Raw genomic sequence first — 22375 nt, 5'->3', positions numbered from 1 at the left:
TATTAAGCTCCCACTATGGAGAAGTGCTGGTACTTTACAGTTTACATTGTGTTTTCTGGGAACACATTTTGGATTAAATGCCCTTCGGCAAATTGTCTTACAGATTTGCTTTTGCATGCTTTTAGTCCACCCCTCCTTTGCTTGTACAATAGTTCCTTCTGATGATGCAAACACTAACCAAGCAGATTAACTTCCCTATAGAAGCTGCGGTGCTAGTGGGAGGAGATATCACAAGTGAGAAGACTGAAATGGGGAATGCACAAAAGAAGTTCCCCAGCAAAGGAGATGGCTGTAAATCAGAAAACAAGGATACCCGGAAGACCAAAGACCCTCCAGAGAACAGTAAAAAAGGTTTCCCTGAAAAAAAGAAACCAAACATTTTGCAAGAGAGTGAAAATGACGCAAATGGTTTTTTGAGCCGTGCCAAAAATTCTAGTGAAAACAGGGAAGAAAAACCGAAGGTTGCGGAATCATCCCCAGCTGGAGTAAGCAGAACTACTTTGCTTCCTCCTATTGCAGCAACACTGAAAGCTGAAGGAAATGAATTATTCAAGAATGGACAGTTTGGAGAGGCCACTCTCAAGTACTCAGAAGCAATTGACAATGTCATCAATTCGGGTGAGTTGTATGTCTTCTTAGAACTGCTAAATTGTATTTATGGACATTTAAAAATGCATACCCAATTTGTCACTTTCCCTCATTTGTTTTGTGTCCATAGCAATTTTTATTGAAAATGTCTAATAAGTAATAAATAAGCAGCTATAAAAATATCTGCATACAGTGGCCTAGTATTATTTCATATTTCATAAATATATTATTAAATGTAGATATAATACCTGAGATACAATAGCATATTAAAACTGTAGAATGTATTATTATATGTTATATTGAATACTGAAAATATCTTTGAAGCTTTGCTTCATCAGCAAAACTGCAGTGCTGCAGTGTTTCTTGGAAGGTAACAGAGCATGTATTTACATTTATAAAGGTTTATTTCAGTAATACAATTTCATTCCAATTGTATATTATTTTAGGAATCCAGTGTCCAGAGGATCTATGTATTTTGTATTCAAACAGAGCAGCATGCTATCTAAAAGAAGGAAACTGTACTGACTGCATTCAGGACTGTAACAGGTAAATAACAAACCTTCGGCCGGGAAGCAACACACCCATAATTACGATAACATTGGAACATAATTATGATAGCATTAGAACTGGTCTTAAATAGTTTGGAAGGTGTAGCATCTATTAATATTGTTATAGTGTTCTATTAAAATATGTTGTGAATCACTTCCTTGTTAACCAAGTGAAAGAGAAGTAAAAAGGCAGGGAGTATTTCTCTTAAGTTACATATTTAAATATAAAGCAGGTGCATTACTATACAGTGAGTAGGTTTCTATGTTCTCTTATGCATACATAATTTCATGCTAAATAGATAAAATTAGGTTGGGTTTTATCCCAAACATTTACAAATAGTTGCATTAGAAATTGTGACCCGATGATAAATTATATATTAGTAATTGAAGAAACAATTCATACAGCCTTGATGGAGTACAGTACTGAAAACTAATGCATCCAGTTATTTCTCTTTTCTAGAGTATGTTTCACTAAGTGTACTGACATTTTAAAAGTTCTGCTACAAATATTTTTAACTGGTGCCTGATGAGTCCAAATGCGAAAGTTTGACATATCAGCAGAGCCTTAACTGTCCAGACCTTTAGTAACTACAATTACTAGATGCTAAATGCACTGTTATATTGTTTAATATTGAAAATATGTTTGATTGACTAAGCATTTTTTGGATGAAATTAAGGCTTCAGAACTCTCGATTCTGACCAAAATCCTGCATCCTCAGAATTAATTATGACAGTAGAGGTCCATTATTTTAGTTGTGTCTGATGACGTCAAAACCTTGCCAACAAGATTACTGAGTTGCTTCATAGTGCTGCTGGGAGGTCATGTCTGAATTGCTGTCTCAGTAATGGAGCATTCTGGTAACAGGCAGCTGGAGACACCCCATAGGGCCCTGCCACAACTGCTTGTCTCAATGCACCTGAGGAAAGCTATGGTTTTGTGGTCATGTCTGGCAAACTTTTGTGACTCAAATTCACAAAGTTGTCAGATTGTAAGTCTGCTTACAATCTTGTAACTCCTGAACAAGATGGAAGTAGTTGTTTATAATTATTAAGCAACTTCATACAACCTTTCAGTATTGGAGCTGTGTGAGATGGGTGATGTATTGATCCTAAGCTGCTAAGAGGAATCTTTTGGTGCCTGGTCCTACCTATTATGGGGAGAGTGATGCAGTAGAGGCAGAGATGTGTGAATTCTGCACTCATAGGAGAGAATCCTGGTGGTTGCTTATGCTAGCATCCCTACATAAGTTCATTTTAGGCATTGTGGAAGGAAGCATCTCTAGCATCTCCTTGTGCAGCATCTTTGCTATGATACAGCTCTACCCCCTTCTAGCCATTGTGTGGTTGCAGGGGTACACTTGGGCATTGGCTGCTCATGTGCAGCTGGGTAAAAAGCAGCAACCTTTGCCTTTATATGGGGAGATGGATCCAGTGTGAATAGTGATCTCATCCCTGCAAACTTGGGCTGGGGATGGAGCTATATGGAGGACTCTTCTGCTACCCGTACACATATGGGGAAGAGGAGGGAAATTTTATCTTTCAGGCCACAAGCATAGTTGGCCAACTGAGATTTATGCTTTGCCACCAACCCTATTGGATCAGGGGCCTCTTCCACACAGCTGAATAAAATCCCACATTATCTGCTGTGAACTGGGATATATGACAGTGTGGACTCAGATAGCCCAGTTCAAAGCAGATATTTCCACCTTGATGTTCTGGGGGCCCTTGCACACAGCACTATATTCCAAAAAATGAAGGCAGGAAATCCTACATTATCTGAGAGTGGACTCAGGGCCCTTCCACACAGCCCTATAACCCAGAATATCAAGTCAGAACTCAGATTATGTGCATTTTCTGCCTTGATATTTTGGGATATAGGGTTGTGTGGAAGGGCCCTCAGATATCCCAGTTCAGATATTGTGGGATTTTCTGCCTTGATATTCTGGGATATAGGGCTGTGTGGAAGGGCCCTAGGTCATATGGTGGAGATGTAACTGGCAGCAGAATGAATCTTTCTGAAAATGCCTGCTTTGTTTAAAACAAGGGTTAATTGTTCTGGGATTACAAATCCCATAATCTCCACCATTGACTGTATTGGTGAAAGGTGATGGAGGGCCCTTCCACACAGCCCTATATCCCAGAATATCAAGGCAGAAAATCCCACATTATCTGTTTTGAACTGGTTATCTGAATCCACACTCAGATAATGTGGGATTTTCTGCCTTGATATTCTGGGATATAGGGCTGTGTGGAAGGGCCTGGAGTTCTAAGACAAAAACACCAGGAGGTTTACATTACCTACTCTAGGTTTAAACTATGCAGATTGGCTTGAAACTTGTGAACAGCACTTGAAACAGTCTGAACTAATACTGATTGAATTAATTTCTGTTGGGCACAATTTGGTTTTTATGGCCCTTCTCCTCCCAATGGCCAGCTCTCACAAAATAAATTATGCAAGCTAAGTAAATGTTTTTAGTTCTAAAATGATCAGCTTATACAAGTATTGAAATTCAGATTTTCTTCATGAAAAATATTGATGTGTAACACAAATCTATCTTGTTTATCTTGTATCCTAATTTAAGTGTTAAAAATAACTTCCCTGTTAAAAATAATAATTTGCACTTTCACTATTTAATAGAAGTCACTGAATATTGAAAGTTACTGCTTTAAATATAATGGCTTAGATCTAGAGGGAATTGAGTGGAATGCAGTTTGTGCTACAAGACTTTGGTAGAATTGATTTGAACAAGTGAGCATTTTTTAATATGTTAAAAGCATCTCTTTATTCGGTTTTATGGATAGTTGCAGATAGTTGTCTCATAATGGGATAAACTCTATGTGGGTAACTGAACATTTGATGTAGTAATACTATATAACTTCCAATCTATCATGATAAATATCAGTAATAATTAAGAATGCCATGTATCAGGTGTGTGCATGGCCCACATACTTGGCAGTTGAGGTAGACTGGAAACAATAATACAAGAATCAATAATCTGCCTGATAAATTATCATTATGTTTCTATATACCGTATATCAGATGTTCTACAGCCAACATTGTTGAGATTGAAATGCAGTTGCTACTTTAAGAAGAATACCCATTAATCCTCTAGGTTACTGATCTGCTGCTAAGTATTACTTGACTTAAGTCTCTTCCTTTGCCATCTGATTAATAGGATTTTTGAATATGCCTCTAACGAAAATGTAAGAAAATAGTTATAGACTGTCTGCTTCAAACCATATTATTCTGTCATGTAAGCTTATTTTAGGGCAGTCCCAAGATAAAAATCAGAGATATGTATGTTTAGAACTATCTTTTAAATCTATATCATTTTCCTGTATTTCCTTCTTTCTTTATCCTGACAGTACTTTGTATTAATTTCTGGCCATTTTTCCTTAGTGCATTGCAACTTCATCCATATTCCCTCAAACCTCTCCTGCGTCGAGCGATGGCCTATGAGTCTATGGAACGATATCGACAAGCATATGTTGATTATAAAACATTACTGCAAATAGACAGTGGAATCCAGGTAGCAAATGACAGTGTTAACAGGTAAATATATATCATATTGATGCAAAATTATCACATGCCAGTCTCTGGATGCAGATTATTCCTTTGGGACAGCCATTGAGGCAGGAATCCAAAGTTGTTGGGGTTTTTTGTTTTTTTTTTCAGTTTTATAAGATAACTTCTCTTTTCGTTCCTTAAGTTTTTCACATTTTTCTTGTTATATAGCTAAGGGTTTTTTTAAACTCTTCTTTCTACTTCTGATTTCTTTAAAAGACTTGGCTAAATATAAGTGGCTCAATCACTGAAAGAAATAGAACATGTTCACCTTCTAATAAAAAGAGAAAGTGAACAGATGAGGAGTCAGCCCTAGTTTCCACTCTTTTCTGCTGCCTAGCAGAAAATGAAGTCTAAAAGGGAAAAATACTATTCAAATAAAATGGCAGCTGACCAGCAAGATTCTGAACTGAACACAGAAACAATATTAAAAAAAAAACATTTTGATCGAGTGAAAGTCAATCTGAGGATCTAGCAATTCAGCCTCCACAAAAGCAGCAGTTTACTGCACTGAGGAAGACAGCAGACAAGATAGAGCAGAATGCACTGTGACCCAAATAAGCATGGCATGTTCTTGTTTTGTGCACCCTCAAAGTATGTTTAACTTTTCTTGATCCTCCAAAGGGGTTTTACTGTAAAATGTGGTCAGAGCTGGTATGCAGTTGCTTTCCACTGTGGCTGAGCAAGTGAGACTTTGTTACACTCCAGGCCAGGAAACAAGTCTGTACTTAACCACCACACTGTAGTCCAAGTTAAATCAGCAAAGCAGTTTATTGAAGATTATATAAAAAAGCAGTTCAGCCTCAAAGTCTATATGTATAAAATAGTCCACAAGGTTCAAGATACAAGAGCAATCCACAATCCCAAAGCTGCAGGGCATCCAAATGAGGAATCCACAAAAACTAGGAAGGCAAGGAAGTGTAGAGTCCAATACAAAAATCCAGGAACAACCCTTCAAACTTGGAAGCATGAAACAGAAACAAAGACATTCCCTCAGAAAGCCTGACTAGGATTTGGCAAGAGCTGTTGTCTCAATTACCAACTTTGACCAGACTGGCTAGGAAACACCCCTGACCTTTCTAATAAAGACATGAGGTCATACCTTCTCCCATGAGTTTTTCTATAACAGGTCTTGTGACCTTTGGAGGTTCTGCTGAGCAGACCAAAGTTTGTGAAAACTAAGCCTCCTATCAACCAGCTCATTATCTTGCACCTCATTATTTTCTGCACCTGGGATTTCAGCCTCTGAACTCTTTTCTCTAGAGAACATCTCCTCTTCATCATTTAGAATGTGACCGCCACTGACTGTTGGAAGCACAAACTGCTCATTTTAATGACTTAAAATCTCAGGATGGCTCGCAGGCCCAGAATCCCAATGACCTACGTCCACATTAGCATAAGTACCAGACACAATCATGGGCTGAACAACAAACTTGTTGAAGTGACCAAGTGGAGTTCCATGTCAGCGTGGGGATTAAACTAAGGACTCTCAGAAATTGAGTCCAACACTCAAACCACTATACCTTGCTGGATCTCAACCATAACCTAATCTTGTATTGGAATCTGTACACTTGGCATATCAAACTCTTAATCTTATATTTTATATTAGACAGGGTGATGATCTGGATAATTTTATTTGGCTCTTTATACATGGAAATATTTAGGTAAAAAGAATCCTGTCTTCTGTAGGAAAAGAGAATCTATTTGGAACAGTTTGACCCAGAAACATAAGATGCTTCCAGAGATTTAACTCCTCCAGGACTTGCCTTGTTGTGGCTTGAGCAGTTGACATAATTGCATTTAAATGTCAATATACCTTTGCAGAGCCAAGTTAACCCTCTGTTTTTTTCTGGAGAAAATTTAATAGTGAATAGAACAGCGCTAGAGCAACCATGTATAAGGATTTAGATGGAATCTGAACTTTTATGGACTAGAGCCAATTTTAATGATTTTTATGATGGTGGTGGCAAATACTTATTTTTCACTACTACTTCACATGTTGGCCAGCAGAACTGTTCTGAATACTCAGAACAAGGGCCACATGCAACCCTTCAAAGTTGCTTTTACAGCTGTTTGAGCTTCTCATGGCCCAAATATTTCTTCACAAAAAAAAAAAACCTCAAGAAAATAATTCTGCAGGGAGACAATTTTCCTCTTAAAAATGTTTTGCCTCACGTTTTAGCAATGACAACAGCAATATTTCTTGAAAATGAAAGCTGGTGAAACATGCATATGGAAGTGAAGGAACAGCTGCAAGCCACAGAGTATACAGTCATGATAGCAAATAGCTGGCAGACCCTTCAAGACAGGTCCACCCTAATTTTAGTCCACAGGATGCAGTAGATAAATCTCCAGTGGTTTTCTCTAATTGATTTACATGTCACATCATGAGTAAACCCAATAATATCTGCTCCAAATTGGATTCTTTAGTAAATTCAGTAATTCCACAGTACTGGTTGATAGATGCTGTTTGCCCTATTATTATGAGTATTCCTAATCTTCAGGGTGTGCCCGAGATCTTTGTGTATGTGCTTAGACTTTGCCAATCCTAACTAATTAATGCAATCAAAGCTGGGAAGGCTGGTTGGATGGCTGTTTCTTTGAAGGAGGTAGGGTGCTGACTATCCTAAAGAAAACCATGGTAAGGCACTCAATATTTACAGAGAGGCACTTGAGGGAGGGTTAAAATATCATGGAGAAATCAAAGTTTCATTATACCCAGTTCTGTATCATTACCACAAAGCTATGATGAGGCCATGGAGGCCCTGAACTGGTATCTTTGGGAAGGGATCTGAGGAAAGGTTAATCAAAACAAGACATAAGTGCTCTTTGTATGAAAACTAATGAATACTGCAACATGCTATATGTAGAGTTGTGGTTCTTTTGAAAATCCAGATCTACAACTCGGAAATGTTCATGGTCGCACCCTATCAACTATCAGATAAGCATTAGACTTATGCAATTCAGCTGGAGGGTGATCTGTTTTTGGTATCCAAATTTCGTTGGGTACCGAGATCCATTTTCGGGAGCCTCCCAAAAATCGGCTAAAGGAAAAATCTGTTTTTAGCTAGGTAGCCGAAAGATCTGGGAAGATGCAACCCATTGGCAGCAGTGGGGGACTTACAAGACTCCCATTTCCGAGACTCCCCTTTCCGTTCCTGGGACTCTTTCCTTTCAAGGGAGCCTGGGTTTGAGGAACGGGGTTGAGGAAGCACCCATCCTGGGACCCTTTCCTTTCTTACCTTCCAAGGGAGTCAGGGTTTGAGGAATGGTGTTAAGAAGGCATCCTTCCTGGGCTTCTTTCTTTCTTTCTTTCTTTCTTTCTTTCTTTCTTTCTTTCTTTCTTTCTTTCTTTCTATCTAGGGGGTCTGGGTTTCAGGAACAGGTTTAAGGAAGCACCCTTCCGGGTACCCTTTTCCTTTCTTCATCTCAAAGACAGCCTGGGTTTGAGGAATGGGATTAAGGAAACATTCTTCCTGGGACCCTTTCCTTTCTTCCTTTCAAGGGAGCCTGGATTTGAGGAACGGAGTTAAGGAGGCATCCTTCCTGGGCTCCTTTTTCTTTCTTTCTTTCTTTCTTTCTTTCTTTCTTTCTTTCTTTCTTTCAAGGGGTTCTGGGTTTCAGGAACGGGGTTAAGGAAGCACCCTTCCTGGGACTGTTTTCTCTTGCTTCATCTCAAAGGGAGCCTGGATTTGAGCAATGGGGTTAAGAAAGCACCCTTCCTGGGACCCTTTCCTTTTTTCATCACAAGGGGAGCCTGGGTTTGAGGAACGGGATTAAGGAAACATCCTTCCTGGGTCCCTTTCCTTTCTTCCTTTCAAGAGAGCCTGGATTTGAGGAATGGGGTTGGGGAAGCATGTGCTGCATGCTCCCGAATAGAAGCTGTGCCCAGCAGCCACGTGAGCTGTTTTAGGCAAAAAACCCATGGCAGCTGAGCCCTTACTGTTACAGCCAGCTGAACAAGCCGGATTGGCTAAAGGGAACCGACCAAAATAAATCCGTGCACAAGCCTAATTAGCATGCTTTCTTGCAGGTAAATTTGGTCATCAGCCAAATAGTATTTTTGAGCATGTCAAATATAATCTTTCCTTTGACTGAATCGACTTCTAAGCCCAAATCAAATTGCTTTTTATTAACGTTAAACTCAGAGTGACCAGGATGCTTGAAGGGATCCACTCATTTGTCTATAGTCAACAATGACTATAGAGATACTGTTGAAGAGTAAGAGCCAGTGCAGTGAAATTGTTGAACATGTGACTACAACTTTGGAGGTCAGGGTTCGAATCTTTGCTCAGCTGTGAAAAACCAATATGTGACGTTGGACAAGTCTCACTTTCTCAGCCTCAGTGGAAGGCAAAGGCAACCCCCTCTGATCAAATCTTACCAAGAAAACCCCATGATAAGGTTGTCATAAATCAGAAATGACTTGAGGATGTACAGCACCAACAGAAAAGATTCACTTTTGAGAAATAGTGGATGTAATGTTTTATGTCTCTCTAAATATCATAAATATCACATATCTCCCAGAATCCTAGTTCAGCACTCATATCATATTGGTTTTCTGACTGAGTCTTATAGTATTCGGCCATCTTTTTGTCACTCCTTATTGTAAAGATGAGAAGTGTAGGATTCTCTAATTACACTATGTAACAAAATTTGAAAAGAAATTCTGATCCTGGTTTGAGAGTGCTGTTTTCTGTTTAACTGTGCAGTACTTACTTTGAAAGTAGTTGTTATACTCCAGAAATGTCATTTTTGTGGATACCACAAACTATGTTGAATTGGTTGAGACTCTATGAGATATTAATTGAAATACTATAGCAAAGTGTGCTACAAGATGTCCTGCAAAAACAAAGTTTTTGCAATTTAGTAAACTTTTCCCATTTTTTGTGATAGAACTAATTAGGAAATGACTTTTATAACCCAGGAACAAAAATTGTGATATATAGTGTTATGTTTCACTCTTAGTTTTACATAATCAGTGAAAACTATTTTTTTGGCCTTTGCAAGAAGGGGGGGGGAGTAAGAATGCAATGATAAAAAAAAACTATCAGATTTGTTTTGGCATAAGCTTTTTTATTACTGTCAGTTTCCTCGATACATTAACGAAGTGGATCATAATCCAAAAAATTCATGCTAAAATAGTCTGTTGGTCTTAATGCTAACATTTTTCTCCCATCTACTCATCTATATATCAAGTCTAACATATCTCTTTAAAAAGGCCATCAGTGATATTTTAAAATCTCATTTAAAATAATGTTGAACTTGCATGACATAAATCTGTTCACCTTAACACAATTCCAAAACTGCACAAAAAACATTTCTGCTTGCTTGCTAGAAATCCTTCTGTTTTGTTGTTCTTAACACAATGACTTTTTCCCCCCTTCTAGGTCTTTTTTATGCTTTTTGCTTCACTGCTTATTACTCCTTCCTTCCTGGCAACCTATCTCCCTATTTCAGCTGCTTCCTTCTCTTCTCCTCCTGCTGGTAATTCCTTTTTTGCTCGCAAATTATTTGTTTCTAGATTATATATTCTGGATTATAGAATATATAAACTACAGAATTAAACTAATTTGATACACTCTTTAAGACTTCAACATTGTCTTTCAGGGGATGTCATATTGGTTTCCAACATTGCCACAATTCAGTCTCTCTATACTGCCCACGTGATCATCACTGGGATCAGTGGGATAAATAATGCAGCATAGCATTTCAGTTGGTACTTGAGTATATTGGAATAAAGTTTGAGCAGACAATTTAAATGTGTAATTTTTAAACTGTAAAGATTGAAATATAATGTATATAAATGTTATTTCTGAAAGTTTCCCTCTATTGTAATAATTGATTAGTTTATTACAGCTTAAAAATGTAACTATAACCTGTGGTGAAATCTGTTTGTTTGTTTGTTTTTTAGAATAACAAGAACGCTAATAGATCAGGATGGCCCAGACTGGAGAGAGAAGCTGCCCCCAATTCCTGTTGTTCCTGTGTCTGCTCAGTTACACTGGTGGGATGGAGAAAACTTTACTTCAGAGGCAAAACAAAAGAAAACTTCAGCCAAAAGTGGAGATCAGAAATCACAGTCAACAAGTATGTATGTTCATGCAAAGTTGTGCCAATTATACTGTACATAGTGATCCACAAGTAGAACTGGTAGTAAACATTTATCACATTGAGCATTTGGTGCATTTCTGAGAGAAATCCAAGAAACAAATTCAAGCTCTAACCATTCTTATTAATACCATTGCAAGCCACTCTAAATTCCCTCAGGGAGAATGGGCAGGATATAAATAAATCATTATTATTATTATTATTATTATTATTATTATTATTACAGCAGTGGACAAAAAGGAACTGAGGGTTTAGGTGGGAAGCACACTGACTAGATGCATGAGAAGTAGGCAGGGCTACTCCTAAATTGCATGTAGTATAGCTCTACAAATTTCTGAAAGATGTACTGTGCAGGCCACTCATTTCTATGAGTTCACGGATTATCGCTTGAAGAACTATATTTTCAGATAAGCAACTTGCCCTTTCCGTGCATATCTGAAGACATCATTGAATGTACTGAAAGGTTCTCAAGATCTTTTCTCTGCACTTTTTGTGCTAAAATAAAACCCACCTACATACTTCTAGAATATAAAATATTGGAATAGTTTCTAGCAGAATCAAAAGATTTACACTACAGATAGAAGTAAAAAGTTGAATGGTTTGATGCGCACATGTTTGAGCATTTATATAAGATTCTTTAGATCTCATCCACTATCTGAAGGGACATTAAAGAAAAATAACATCCTTAAAATAGGTGTCATATTTATAACTACTACTACTACTACTTTATTTTTATACCCCACCACCATCTCCTCAAGGAAGATGGTGGTGGGGTATACTCCTCAAGGACTCAGGGTTCAATATGGTGTGTTCTCATCTTGGCTCACAATAGAATCTATAAGAAGGAACATGAAACGAAATGTTGCAACGGAGCCATTCCCTTTAGTCTATCTTATATAGTCCAAAGATGTTACCAGTAGAATTATCATAGCTAATTGCCAGTTCTGAATGTAATATTGTTATTATAATGGGTTTGCATGTTGCAAGTCACTTCTGGTGTGAGAGTATCAGCCACCTACAAAAACGTTGCCTAGTGGATGCCCAGACGCAGTGTCAGCCCTGCTACTTGCACAGTGGAGGACCTTCTTATAGCAACACCAGAGGCACTCCAAATGGCCAGCTATTGGTCAAAGGACATTTATTATAATGCCAAGTTTTTTAAACTTTGTGTTTTTTAAATACCTTACAACTGTACCATCTGTTTGCTTCTGATACCATAAATAACATAAATTGTAATGGGTGACATTTTAAAACATATACACATATGTATGTATGTACTTATATGTAGTGTAATATGTCTAACTGGGACTATCATGTTCGCTTTCAGAATACAGTCAGCTTGTTAAACCCTCAGACCCTCCCCTTGATTTCTCCCCCATGACATCCTCAACATATCTTGAACTCAACTGCCCTCAAGCATACTTTCTCAGTCTCCTCAATTTCCTAGTTTCTTTGGATTTCTTTTATCTTCTCTTTAAGGGTGGAAGAGAGAATATGCCATGGAAAACAATGCAAAAAAATTGGATTTTATCGTAGTTGTCAATGAGCATCAATTTATCTGCCACAATGATGGCAGCAAAGAAAGGAGTTCCTGTTTTTGGCATTAAAGAGAAATCCAGAAATTCTGTCTTTAGACAATGATATTTTAATTCTTTATTACAATGGTATTCTAAGATGTGTTTGAAACTGTTGTCAGTGCATATTGGAAATTCCTGCACAGGGCAAATAAGCCTCCTTTAAAATCTTGTTGGCATAAATGAGAGGCCTTTCAAATACTAATTCTCAGTCAGATTGCTGGTGGTAAAGGGTCATCTTTAGCTCTCTCTTGATTGTTTGTGTTTGGGTAGATCCCTGTTATGAATGGTTGTGTGATCCTGAAAGAATGGAGCGCACCAGCCCACTTTAAGAGAACCTTTCCCATTTCTTGCTTTATCCCCACCCAGTTGACCTCTAGAAGGTCAGTCACAGAAATGTAGCCCTCAGGCAAAAATACATTCTATGCCTTTTTTTAAGGAATGACACATATACTATGTATGCTGGTCTTGGCTCAAAAATACTTCTATCCATTTTGGGAAACAGGTGAAAATCCAGAAGAAATCTTCAAGATTCTTAAGAAGCAGGGAAATGACTTTGTGAAAAAGGGTAACTGTGTAGAAGCATTGAAGAAATACAATGAGTGTATAAAGTTAAAGCCCCAGGAACTGACCATTTACACTAACAGGTAAGAAGATCTCTAAAATCTGGAATCCATTTTCATTCAGACCAACAGAATTGGTTATTAACTTTATTGGGAATTGGATAGTTTTCCAAGATCCATCGATTTTTGTGACTGAAAACAACTTTACATATTAAAGTTATATGTAGGCCTATACTCATATATGAAAACTCTCTAATTTTGTTGTGCAGGAATATATATATGGGCACATGATCTCCACACTGGCTTTCCATCTGGTTTATACAACAAACAAACAGCACTGCCACTGTTAACACATTTCTTCACATACATACAATAGGCCTTGTGTGCCTTGTGATAATTTGCTCTAGACTGGATGGGTGTGAGTATATATTCTTAATACTGTCGTGTCTGTCTTTTCCTACTGTATTAGGGCTCTTTGTTATTTGAAATTATCTCAATTTGAAGAAGCCAAAAAGGACTGTGATTATGTTCTTCAGACAGATGGCTGTAATGTAAAAGCTTTATACAGAAGAGCCCTAGCATTCAAAGGATTAGAGGTAAGGACAGGGAGCAGCATGCCTGTTGACTTATAATTACTGTTTATTAGCTAACATAATATAATATAGCAGGTGCATCAGATGTTCTAAAAGGGCTTTACAGAAACTCAAGGGTCATACACCCTTGAGAACAACGTGTAAAACATTTAAGTGCTATAGAAACCAGTCACCAATATTAACATTAAATTAAGGAATAACTGAGATAGGTTCTTTGACATTTCCATGTAATATGTTGTTGAGCTTTCATGTAGAGCAGTGTTTCTCAACCTCCCTAATGCCACAATCCCTTAATATAGTTCCTCATGTTGGGGTGACACCCAATCATAAAATTATTTTCGTTGCTACTTCATAACTGTAATTTTGCTATTGTTATGAATCGTCATGTAAATATCTGATATGCAGGAGATATTTTCATTCACTGGACCAAATTTGGCATAAATACCTGATATGCCCACATTTGAATACTGATGGCACTGGGGGTGAGGAATGATTTTGTCATTTGGGAGTTGTAGTTGCTGGGATTTATAGTTCACCTACAATCAAAGAGCATTCTGAACTCCTCCAACAATGAAATTGAACCAAACTTGGCACACAGAACTCTCGTGACCAACAGAAAATACTGGAAGGGTTTGATGGGCATTGGCCTTGAGCTTTGGAGTTGTAGTTCACCTACATCCAGAGAGCACTGTGGACTCACAGAATGATGATCTGGACCACACTTAGCACACAGGCCCAACATGGCCAACTGTGAATACTGGTGGGATTGCGGGAGGTTTGACCCACGATTTTGGGAGTTGCAGGTCAGCTACATCCTTATGCATTTTCTAATGGGAGCATTAATAAAAAAAGAAAAGACTGACTTTTTCTAATAGTGTTACAAATGAGCTAAACTGCTTCTGCTACTGCTCCTCCTCTTGAGGCTGCTGGGTCACTCTCAGTCCCACATCACACAGGCACTTTTCCCCCTGCCTTGAAGGGACTCAATAGTGTGAGCCTCCCTTCAGCTTCACATGCTCTCCCTTGCCTGTGTATGTTCACTATGCTACCATGTATTGAGCATACCTGCTCTCGCCTCCCTGCTTGGAGTCTCAGAAACAGTCCTCCCCTTGGCTGAGAAGCCAGCTGAGAGGCTGGCCAATCACAGCGAAGAAGGGCTTTTGGTGGGAAGATTTGCCATTTGTTTCCAAAAAGTAAGAGAAGGACAGGCAGAGAGATCTTCAGCCTTTTCTGCCAAAGGAGTTCCTAAGACCATCAGAAATATGTGTTTTCTGATAGTCATTAGCGACCCCTCTGATACCCCCTCACAATCCCCCCAGGGGCCCCGACACCATTGAGAAATGCAGGTTGAGAAATGCTGATGTAGAGTAATGGTTTTGGCAGTAAAATAGGAAATTCTCCCAAATAACCCCCCTCCTACGACTATTCAGTTTGTGATCTTTCTGTTGTTTCTGCACTGTCTTTTTTCTTCTTATCATGTAGTGAGAAGACATTGTAAAACTAGGCATGTCGCTATGTAGCATTGTCATTTGGGGCAAAAGAAGGTATTACTTTCCCTGGGGGGAACTGGATGGTTTTTCCTGTCTGACTGTACTGCTGAGGTTTTATTAGCCACCCACCAAGTGCATTACTGGGAGACAGAAAGTTTTGTTGGCTCTCCAGGTTTCGCAGCCTGTAATTCCTTCCTCTTGTCCATTATATGGGGGTGGGGGTCCATTGCTTTTGCTTGCAGTGTCCTCTGAGCACCCTCTATTCACAGCCCGCCAATTGGCTGGGAGTAAATAGATGTAGCAAGTGTGTAGAAGGCAGACAGTACTTTATAACAGTATAGAAGTGGGCATTACTTGCCCAGAGAACACTTGATTCTCTTTGCGTGTAATGCTAGTTGGCAATAATGTCTGAAACAGATGAAAAGGGTAGGGATTGTGAACAGCCAATATTGTTAACCCACGCTCCCAGTTTGTTCACTGTTGACCATGCTGGCGAAGACTGGTTGGAGCTCCTGGTCAACAACTGGAGAATTTGTTATTCTTATTCCTGATTGAAATGTATAATTATAGAAGATGTTTTGTGAAGTTACCAGTGCACTCAGCAGTATTTTGACAGCCCTGTTATTGTAACCAAATAGACTGAAAAGCCATCTAGTAAAAACTACCAGCAGAAAGGCAGGACCTTCTTATTATTTCTCCACAATCCCAACATGTATATAACTTGAGTTGTTTCCTTCCAGTCAGACAGAAGGTTTTTCTATTTATATCTGAGCATCAGATAAACACAGTGCAATCTATATAAATGCATCACCCACTTCAGACTAAAGTAAAAAAATGTTTAGAATCATGTTGTTACCACCAGTTTTTTATTGAGTCATGGGGAAAATTGGAGGCAGAAAAATGATTTGGCAACAATTCTTGTTGATTCCTTGCAACCTTCAAAGACATGTATTTTCTTTCAGGGCTTTTAGAATATAATTTTATTTTTTAGGGACTACTGTTGGGACTGTTTGACTATTGTGTCAAGTGATAACTCATTCATAATGTCCCCAGTTGCCTGAGTGGTACAATATAATTTAAGGCAGTGATAATGGACAGAAACAGGCATTTTTTCCTAATTCATTCCTGTCACCTAGAAGCCTATCTAGCAGATGCATTCCCTCACCACACTGGTGAATGCCTGAAGACTTAAGAGTCTTACTGGATTCAGTCAGCAGCTTAATGTTTGGAAACATGTATACATACATGGTTTTAAGTGTTGGACTAGGACTGGACATGGGTTTGAATCTCTGCGTAGCCATGGAATTCATTGAGTGACTCTGGACAATCACACTTTCTCAGCCTTGGAGGAAGATCAAGCCAAATCTCCTCTGAGCAAATCTTGCCAAGAACAAGTTGAAAGTTCACCACAAGTGCAGTATTTTTAGCCCAAATCCTTATTGGCAAGTTTTTTCCTGTCTTCTTCTAAGCATTTGCAAACATTTGCAAATATTTTCTACAAATGTGTCAGGATAGATTAACACATTAGTAACTGTTTCCTATTCATGTTTATGGTTGTGGCATGATTGTCACAATTGCAAATATATATGTAACATTGTCTGTGTACTCTTGTGCCATTGTGTCTTTTAAAATTTGACCAATTCTATTTTTAAATTTCAGAACTACAAAGCCAGTGTTGATGATTTGAATAAAGTCCTTCTAATAGATCCACACATTGATGAAGCAAAGAAGGAACTGCAAGAAACCACTCGGTTACTAAAAGTCAAAAATGATGTTACAGACAACACACCACAAAAGCAAAGGAAAAAAATTGAAATTCAAGAGGTATTATATTGTTGTTGTTTTTTAAGACTCCCAAATAAGACTGATATTCACTCCTTGCTATGAAAATTTTGAAATATGCTCTGAATAACAATTCCCAAACAGTTTTTTTTGTGGGGTTGTATAGATATGTTGTAGATAGGAAAGTCAGGACAGAAAGAGGGAAAGTAGTTCACATCTCTCAGGTTTTGGATCATACTTCACTAAAATAATTATTTTCGTGCTGCTCTTATTAACATCATTGTTAATCACCATCTTAGTTTCACATTGTATATCACACTGATGTTAAGAAGTACAACTCACTAATCATTTCCTATTTGGTATAGTATGACTTTTGTATCTATGGGAACAGTATCCGCCGTTTCATTTATTCACTTCCAACGCCATATGTCCTTTTAAGGCATTTCCTAGGTCCTCCCTCAACTCTGTTATTTTTGGCTGGAAGTGCCCTGCATTTCAGTACAGGTCACTGATCACTGTTATCTCCAATGTCGGAACATATTGCTTGCAGATATGGAGATCACACTGCATGTGTCTTCAAAACTCCATTAACAGATTGACTGACTGATTACACTTACTTCTGTTCTTTAGCTGTAAAGAATCTGAGAGCAACCTTTAAGTAAATAGAAACTAGACCGTTCCTGACCCCAAATTTCCAGTCTGAAATGGCATGGCACAAAACAAAAGGGATGGGGAGTGAAAGGCAAAACAAGTGCTTATTTCTAATTTTAATTGAAATAGGCTGATCATACCTCAGAGACAAGCCTTAACAAATTTCCAAGGATTGCCACAGCTACTTAACCTTTCCTGCTGGGGCTATCATGCGCAATAATAATAGTTTCTTTTCAACCTGCCTTCTCTCCCTGAAGGGACTCAGTTCCCTGGATGTTGTTGGACTACATATCCTATCATGCAGCTTCTGCATAGCTATGAAGGCTACAGCTGATGAGAATTTCAGTCTTGGGGACCATATATTTCTTGCTCCATTTAACGGGAGGAGGCGGTTAGCTTTCCAAGATCTAGCTGGAATCTGCAAATAAGTAGATATTGCACTTAGATATATCTTACATTAATGGAACCATAGTTTACAAGTCAAAGAATGTCATAGCCCCACTATGTTCCTCACTAGTCAGACCTCATCTGCCTTAATGTTTGCAGGTCTGAGCATTTCATGTTAAGACCAATATAAACAAATTGGAGCAAGTTCAGAGAAGAGCAATGAATGATAAGAGATATGGAGACCAAAATATCTCTTAAGGTTGAAGATTGAAGGAATTCAGCCAGGGGAGGGGAAGTCTAAGGGGCAATATGATTGCACTCTTTAAATACCTAAAGAGCTGTCACACAGAGGACTGTATAGGTTTGTTCTCTGGTGCCCCAGAGTAGGACCAGATCTAATGGTGTTAGTTTACTGCAGGGTATATTCCAATTGGAACTTTCGTTGTGATAATTTACATTGCATTTTGCAGATGCCATCACACACATACAGAGTTTTATTTAGATGAGCAGGAGGCAATCTTAAAAAGATTTCCCTGCCACTTTCTAATTCAGGGGTCCTCAAACCTTTTAAGCAGGGGAGCAGTTCATGGTCCCCCAGAGTGGGGGGCAGACGGGCAGACTATAGTTTGAAAAAAAACATGAATGAATTCCTGTGCACACTGCACATATCTTATTTGTAGTACAACAACCACGAAAGAACAATACTGTATTTAAAATGAAGAACAATTTTTACCAACATAACCTTACCAGGATTTCAGTGGGGTGTGGGCCTACTTTTGGCTGATGGGATAGTCAAGTTAATTAGCTGTCTAAAATGTAGGACAGAGGTCAGGTAAATGACCTTGAAGGGCTACATTTGGCCACCCTCTTAAATATTGGTATTTTTTAAGCCAGTGTTTCTCAACCTGGGGGTCGAGAGTCCTGGGGGGGGGGGGTGTCAAAAGAGGAGTTTCATAGGGTCAAAAGGGTTTCATAGGGTCTTCCTTTCATAGGGTCATAGGGGTTTTCATAGGGTCATAGCGGTTTCATAGGGTCTTCTTTTGGGGACCCCTTCTCCAATTGCTTAAGTATTATTGATAAATATAGTTCCTCCATCCTCCATCTCCACCACAAACCACAGTTACCATTTTGAGACTTTCTCTGACACCTTTGCTACAAAAAACGGCAGCTACCATCTCAAGCTCCTCCTCTGATTTCAATACCAGTATCTTTTACCATTGTTACTGCTACAATCCACGATCACTCGATCCCACCAGTACTACTATGTGCTTCAGCATCATTAGATGTTCCTGTGACGCCCACAACTTTATGAGGCCACAGTAGCTTGGTGGACTAGGATATGCATGGTACATGGGAGTGGCAGGGTTCCCACCAAGCTACAAACAGTCCCCAAGTTACAAACAAATATAGGTTCTGTAGGTTTGTTCTTAAGTTGAATTTGCTTGTAAATCGGAACAGATGTATTTTTAAGTGTAATTCCAGATGCGTCTATTTATCTATCTATCTTTGGATAGCATAGGGGTTAACACCCCTCTGGAGTTTGTTTTGCTGCTTGTACCTCTGTTCAGAAGAGCTCACCTCACTTTCTGTGCTTGTGAAAACTAGATTTTGAAAAATTTGACTTATTATGAAAACAAGTATTGGTGATAAAGCTTTAGTGGAGACACATTTTCCCCAGGATAACTCTTTCATAATCCATTTTCCTTCTGAGGAGTAGATTTCTCTCACTTCCTGTTGTCTCACCCATGTTCTTAACTTTGAGTCGTTTGTAAGTTGGATTCATTTGTGTGAGCTCACAGATTATCTTTCAAAGAACCACAGTCACCAATAAACAATCTTTCTACCTTCAAATATGAAGCCAGATGTACGAGGATCACTGCAGGACAATGCAGCTGAAGAGTATCTCCAGATGGATGGAGACAATGGCATGGACCTTTTTAATACAGTTGGTAATCCAGTGAGAAAAATATACCCCTAAAGAAGGGCACATTTAACTTCTCTGCAGTCAGATTTGGGAGTATGTGCAAATGGATTAGTCATTCAATTTCAAATAGCATTGTGGTAAATGTGGTAGTAAGGTCTGTGATGAAATGAACAGCATTTAAAGTATTCTGGTGATAATGGCAGCTTCGTAGAAATCGCACTGTATAATTATGATAAGCTTCATGTATCTATATTGAAACCATATTTCTTTTTAAGGCAAATGATGATGAAGAGGAAGAGGGTGCAAAAATCAATGGTTCAGGAACTGATGCAGTAAAATACCATAGTGCTAAAGGAGAATTTGAAACAACTGTGCCATTGAATAGTTCAGAGAAGCTGATAATTTCTAAACCATCAAATGCCTATGAATTTGGTCAGATGATAAATGCTGTGAATGCCAGTAAGGACATCACTGCTTGTGCAGAGCTCTTGAGGGTGACTGAGCCAAAAGATCTGCCAGTATTTCTGAGCAACAAACTGGAAGGAAGTGTTTTTTTGATCTTTATCCAAGCCCTTCAATCAGATGTGTTTAGCAAGGACCCTGACCTTGTGTACCAGCATCTTGTTCATCTGAGCAAAGCTGAAAGATTTAAGGTAGGCAACTAAAGTCTTCAGTTCTTTGAGTACATTGCTAATAATTGTGTTGGCTAGTTGTTTGGACAAATGCAAGGGCTGATCACACACATATTTGTTCCTCTTTTCAGATGGTCCGGTCTTTACTTAATAAGAACGAAGTGGAACGAGTTCGACGGCTATTTGATTCTCTTGCCAAAGAGCAAAAACGAGAGTTTTCTTTAAGTGATCTGGAGAGCCTTAAGAGAGACTTTGAACTTTAAAGAACTTCATTTTGGATTTTGCCTCTTGCATGAAATATCTTGATGCTTGTAGGACAGGCATATAAACTATGCAGACTTGCATGGGAGGAAAGCCAGTCTTTTATCTGGACTGTTTGATAATGCTGTACATTTTTTTGACATGCACACTGAAAAACTGTTTTTTCCATCCTGCATATTTTGTATTCTCGTCGACATTTGCATGACTGTATATTAATGGGCCTGTTTACTCACTACTTGGCTCATTCAGTTGCATCAAGTAACTGGGAGTAGGCCCCAGATTTACATACTGTTCTCACTGGGTAAGTAGTGGTCAGGAAGGGAATGGGAATGGTTCTGAGTCTGAGGAAAGGGTTATGAGCCAACCAAGGACGTAGCCCTCTGTGCCAAGTAGATACACCCCCTCCCTGCAATTGCAGCTCTGTAACACAGTATGTTGATCTAATAATATACTCTACTACAGTAACATGTATTCCTTAAGTTGTAGGTTTTGGTTCATATGTTCTTGGTTGTATTTCTCCCTCTTAGAATACTAACAGCTCTTCTAAAGTAGATGCTGCTCAGAGATGATAACTTCTTTGTCAGTCTTACTGGCTGAACAGGAATCATTCCTTCCTTCCTTTCTGCAGGGGCTCATGCTAAAAGGCATTTCTGACATATTTTGCAATTGGTCTTTGCTTTCTTCCTGCTCAGTGAGATGACCGCTGTGCACTTTAGTGCAGTTGAAGCCAACCCTAGCTTTCATCTGCCACCAAGTCTATTTAAGGCAGACACTCACCTTTGGCTCCCATGAAGTGTAGCTTTAAGGAAAAACAGTGACTCCTTTCTTCTCACCTTGCGTCAGTGCTCCAATTAAATATGTACAGTAACATGCTCTAGAGAGATGAACATGGGAGTCAAATCAACTGATGGCAAGTTAGTATGAAGGTGATTTGGCTCTCTTCTGTACTGCTTCCTTTGGAGACAGAAAGATGTTTCTTGTGCACTAATGGTGAACAGCAATGGTGAATTAAATAAGGGATATAAAATGCTTTGAAACAATATAACTATTATATTTTTAAACTGGAGCTTAGTAATTTATTATTAGTGTCCATATCTAATTTTATTGTGAGAGGTTGCTCAGGTACTTGTATTATATTGAAAGCGATATTATTTTGTCCTTAATTAAAAATTAAATAAACTGAAATGTTCCATATAAGTGGAGAGACTAATGGAAACTCTTTTCTTTGAAGAACTTTTGCAACTAACATTTAAAGGATATGTGAGAGACTGTCTTTTCACTGCCACAATGTGCTATGATAACAATTTTTATATGTTTTCCTAGAAAATTAGGAAACGTAATTTAGCCACCAGTTGTTCATAGTTCCAGTGTTTTTTTTCACTTTCTGCCACAAATTCTGTAGATCCCAAAGCCTCATTTATTTTCAGTCCTTTCTGTAGATCATTTGAAAAGATAGTTCTAGGCAATGAGAGACTAGATATCACATTTCAGTGCATTTTTATGATAAGGAGAAAGACATGATTTACTCTGAATTAGATGCATCACATTTAATCATTTCTGACAAATCTCATTTTAATGCATAAATCTAGATCAGTGTTGCTCAACCTTCCTAATGCCGTGACCCCTTAATACTGTTCCTCATGTTGTGGTGACCCCCAACCATAAAATTATTTTCTTTGCTACTGTTATGAATTGTAATGTAAATA

The 22375-nt window shown here is 38.5% G+C and overlaps 1 protein-coding gene across 1 annotated transcript in view; it reads left to right on the top strand.

Annotated features, from left to right (window-relative positions):
• SPAG1 (sperm associated antigen 1) overlaps positions 1–21871 on the top strand; it is a 35689-nt gene extending 13818 nt beyond the window's left edge. Inside the window, exons 11-19 of the mRNA XM_067467338.1 lie at positions 202–618; positions 1035–1134; positions 4537–4689; positions 10616–10791; positions 12892–13033; positions 13419–13545; positions 16692–16856; positions 20052–20429; positions 20540–21871. Of these exons, the coding sequence (XP_067323439.1) occupies positions 202–618; positions 1035–1134; positions 4537–4689; positions 10616–10791; positions 12892–13033; positions 13419–13545; positions 16692–16856; positions 20052–20429; positions 20540–20671 (1790 nt within the window). The 3' untranslated portion in view covers positions 20672–21871. The remainder of the gene's footprint in view (positions 1–201; positions 619–1034; positions 1135–4536; positions 4690–10615; positions 10792–12891; positions 13034–13418; positions 13546–16691; positions 16857–20051; positions 20430–20539) is intronic.
• The last annotated feature ends 504 nt before the right edge of the window (positions 21872–22375 follow it).

The sequence above is a fragment of the Anolis sagrei genome, chromosome 4, assembly GCF_037176765.1.
Source record: "Anolis sagrei isolate rAnoSag1 chromosome 4, rAnoSag1.mat, whole genome shotgun sequence".
Taxonomy (NCBI): Eukaryota; Metazoa; Chordata; class Lepidosauria; order Squamata; family Dactyloidae; genus Anolis; species Anolis sagrei.
Note: the sequence above shows the minus strand (reverse complement) of the source record. Positions and strands in the feature narration are given on the sequence as shown.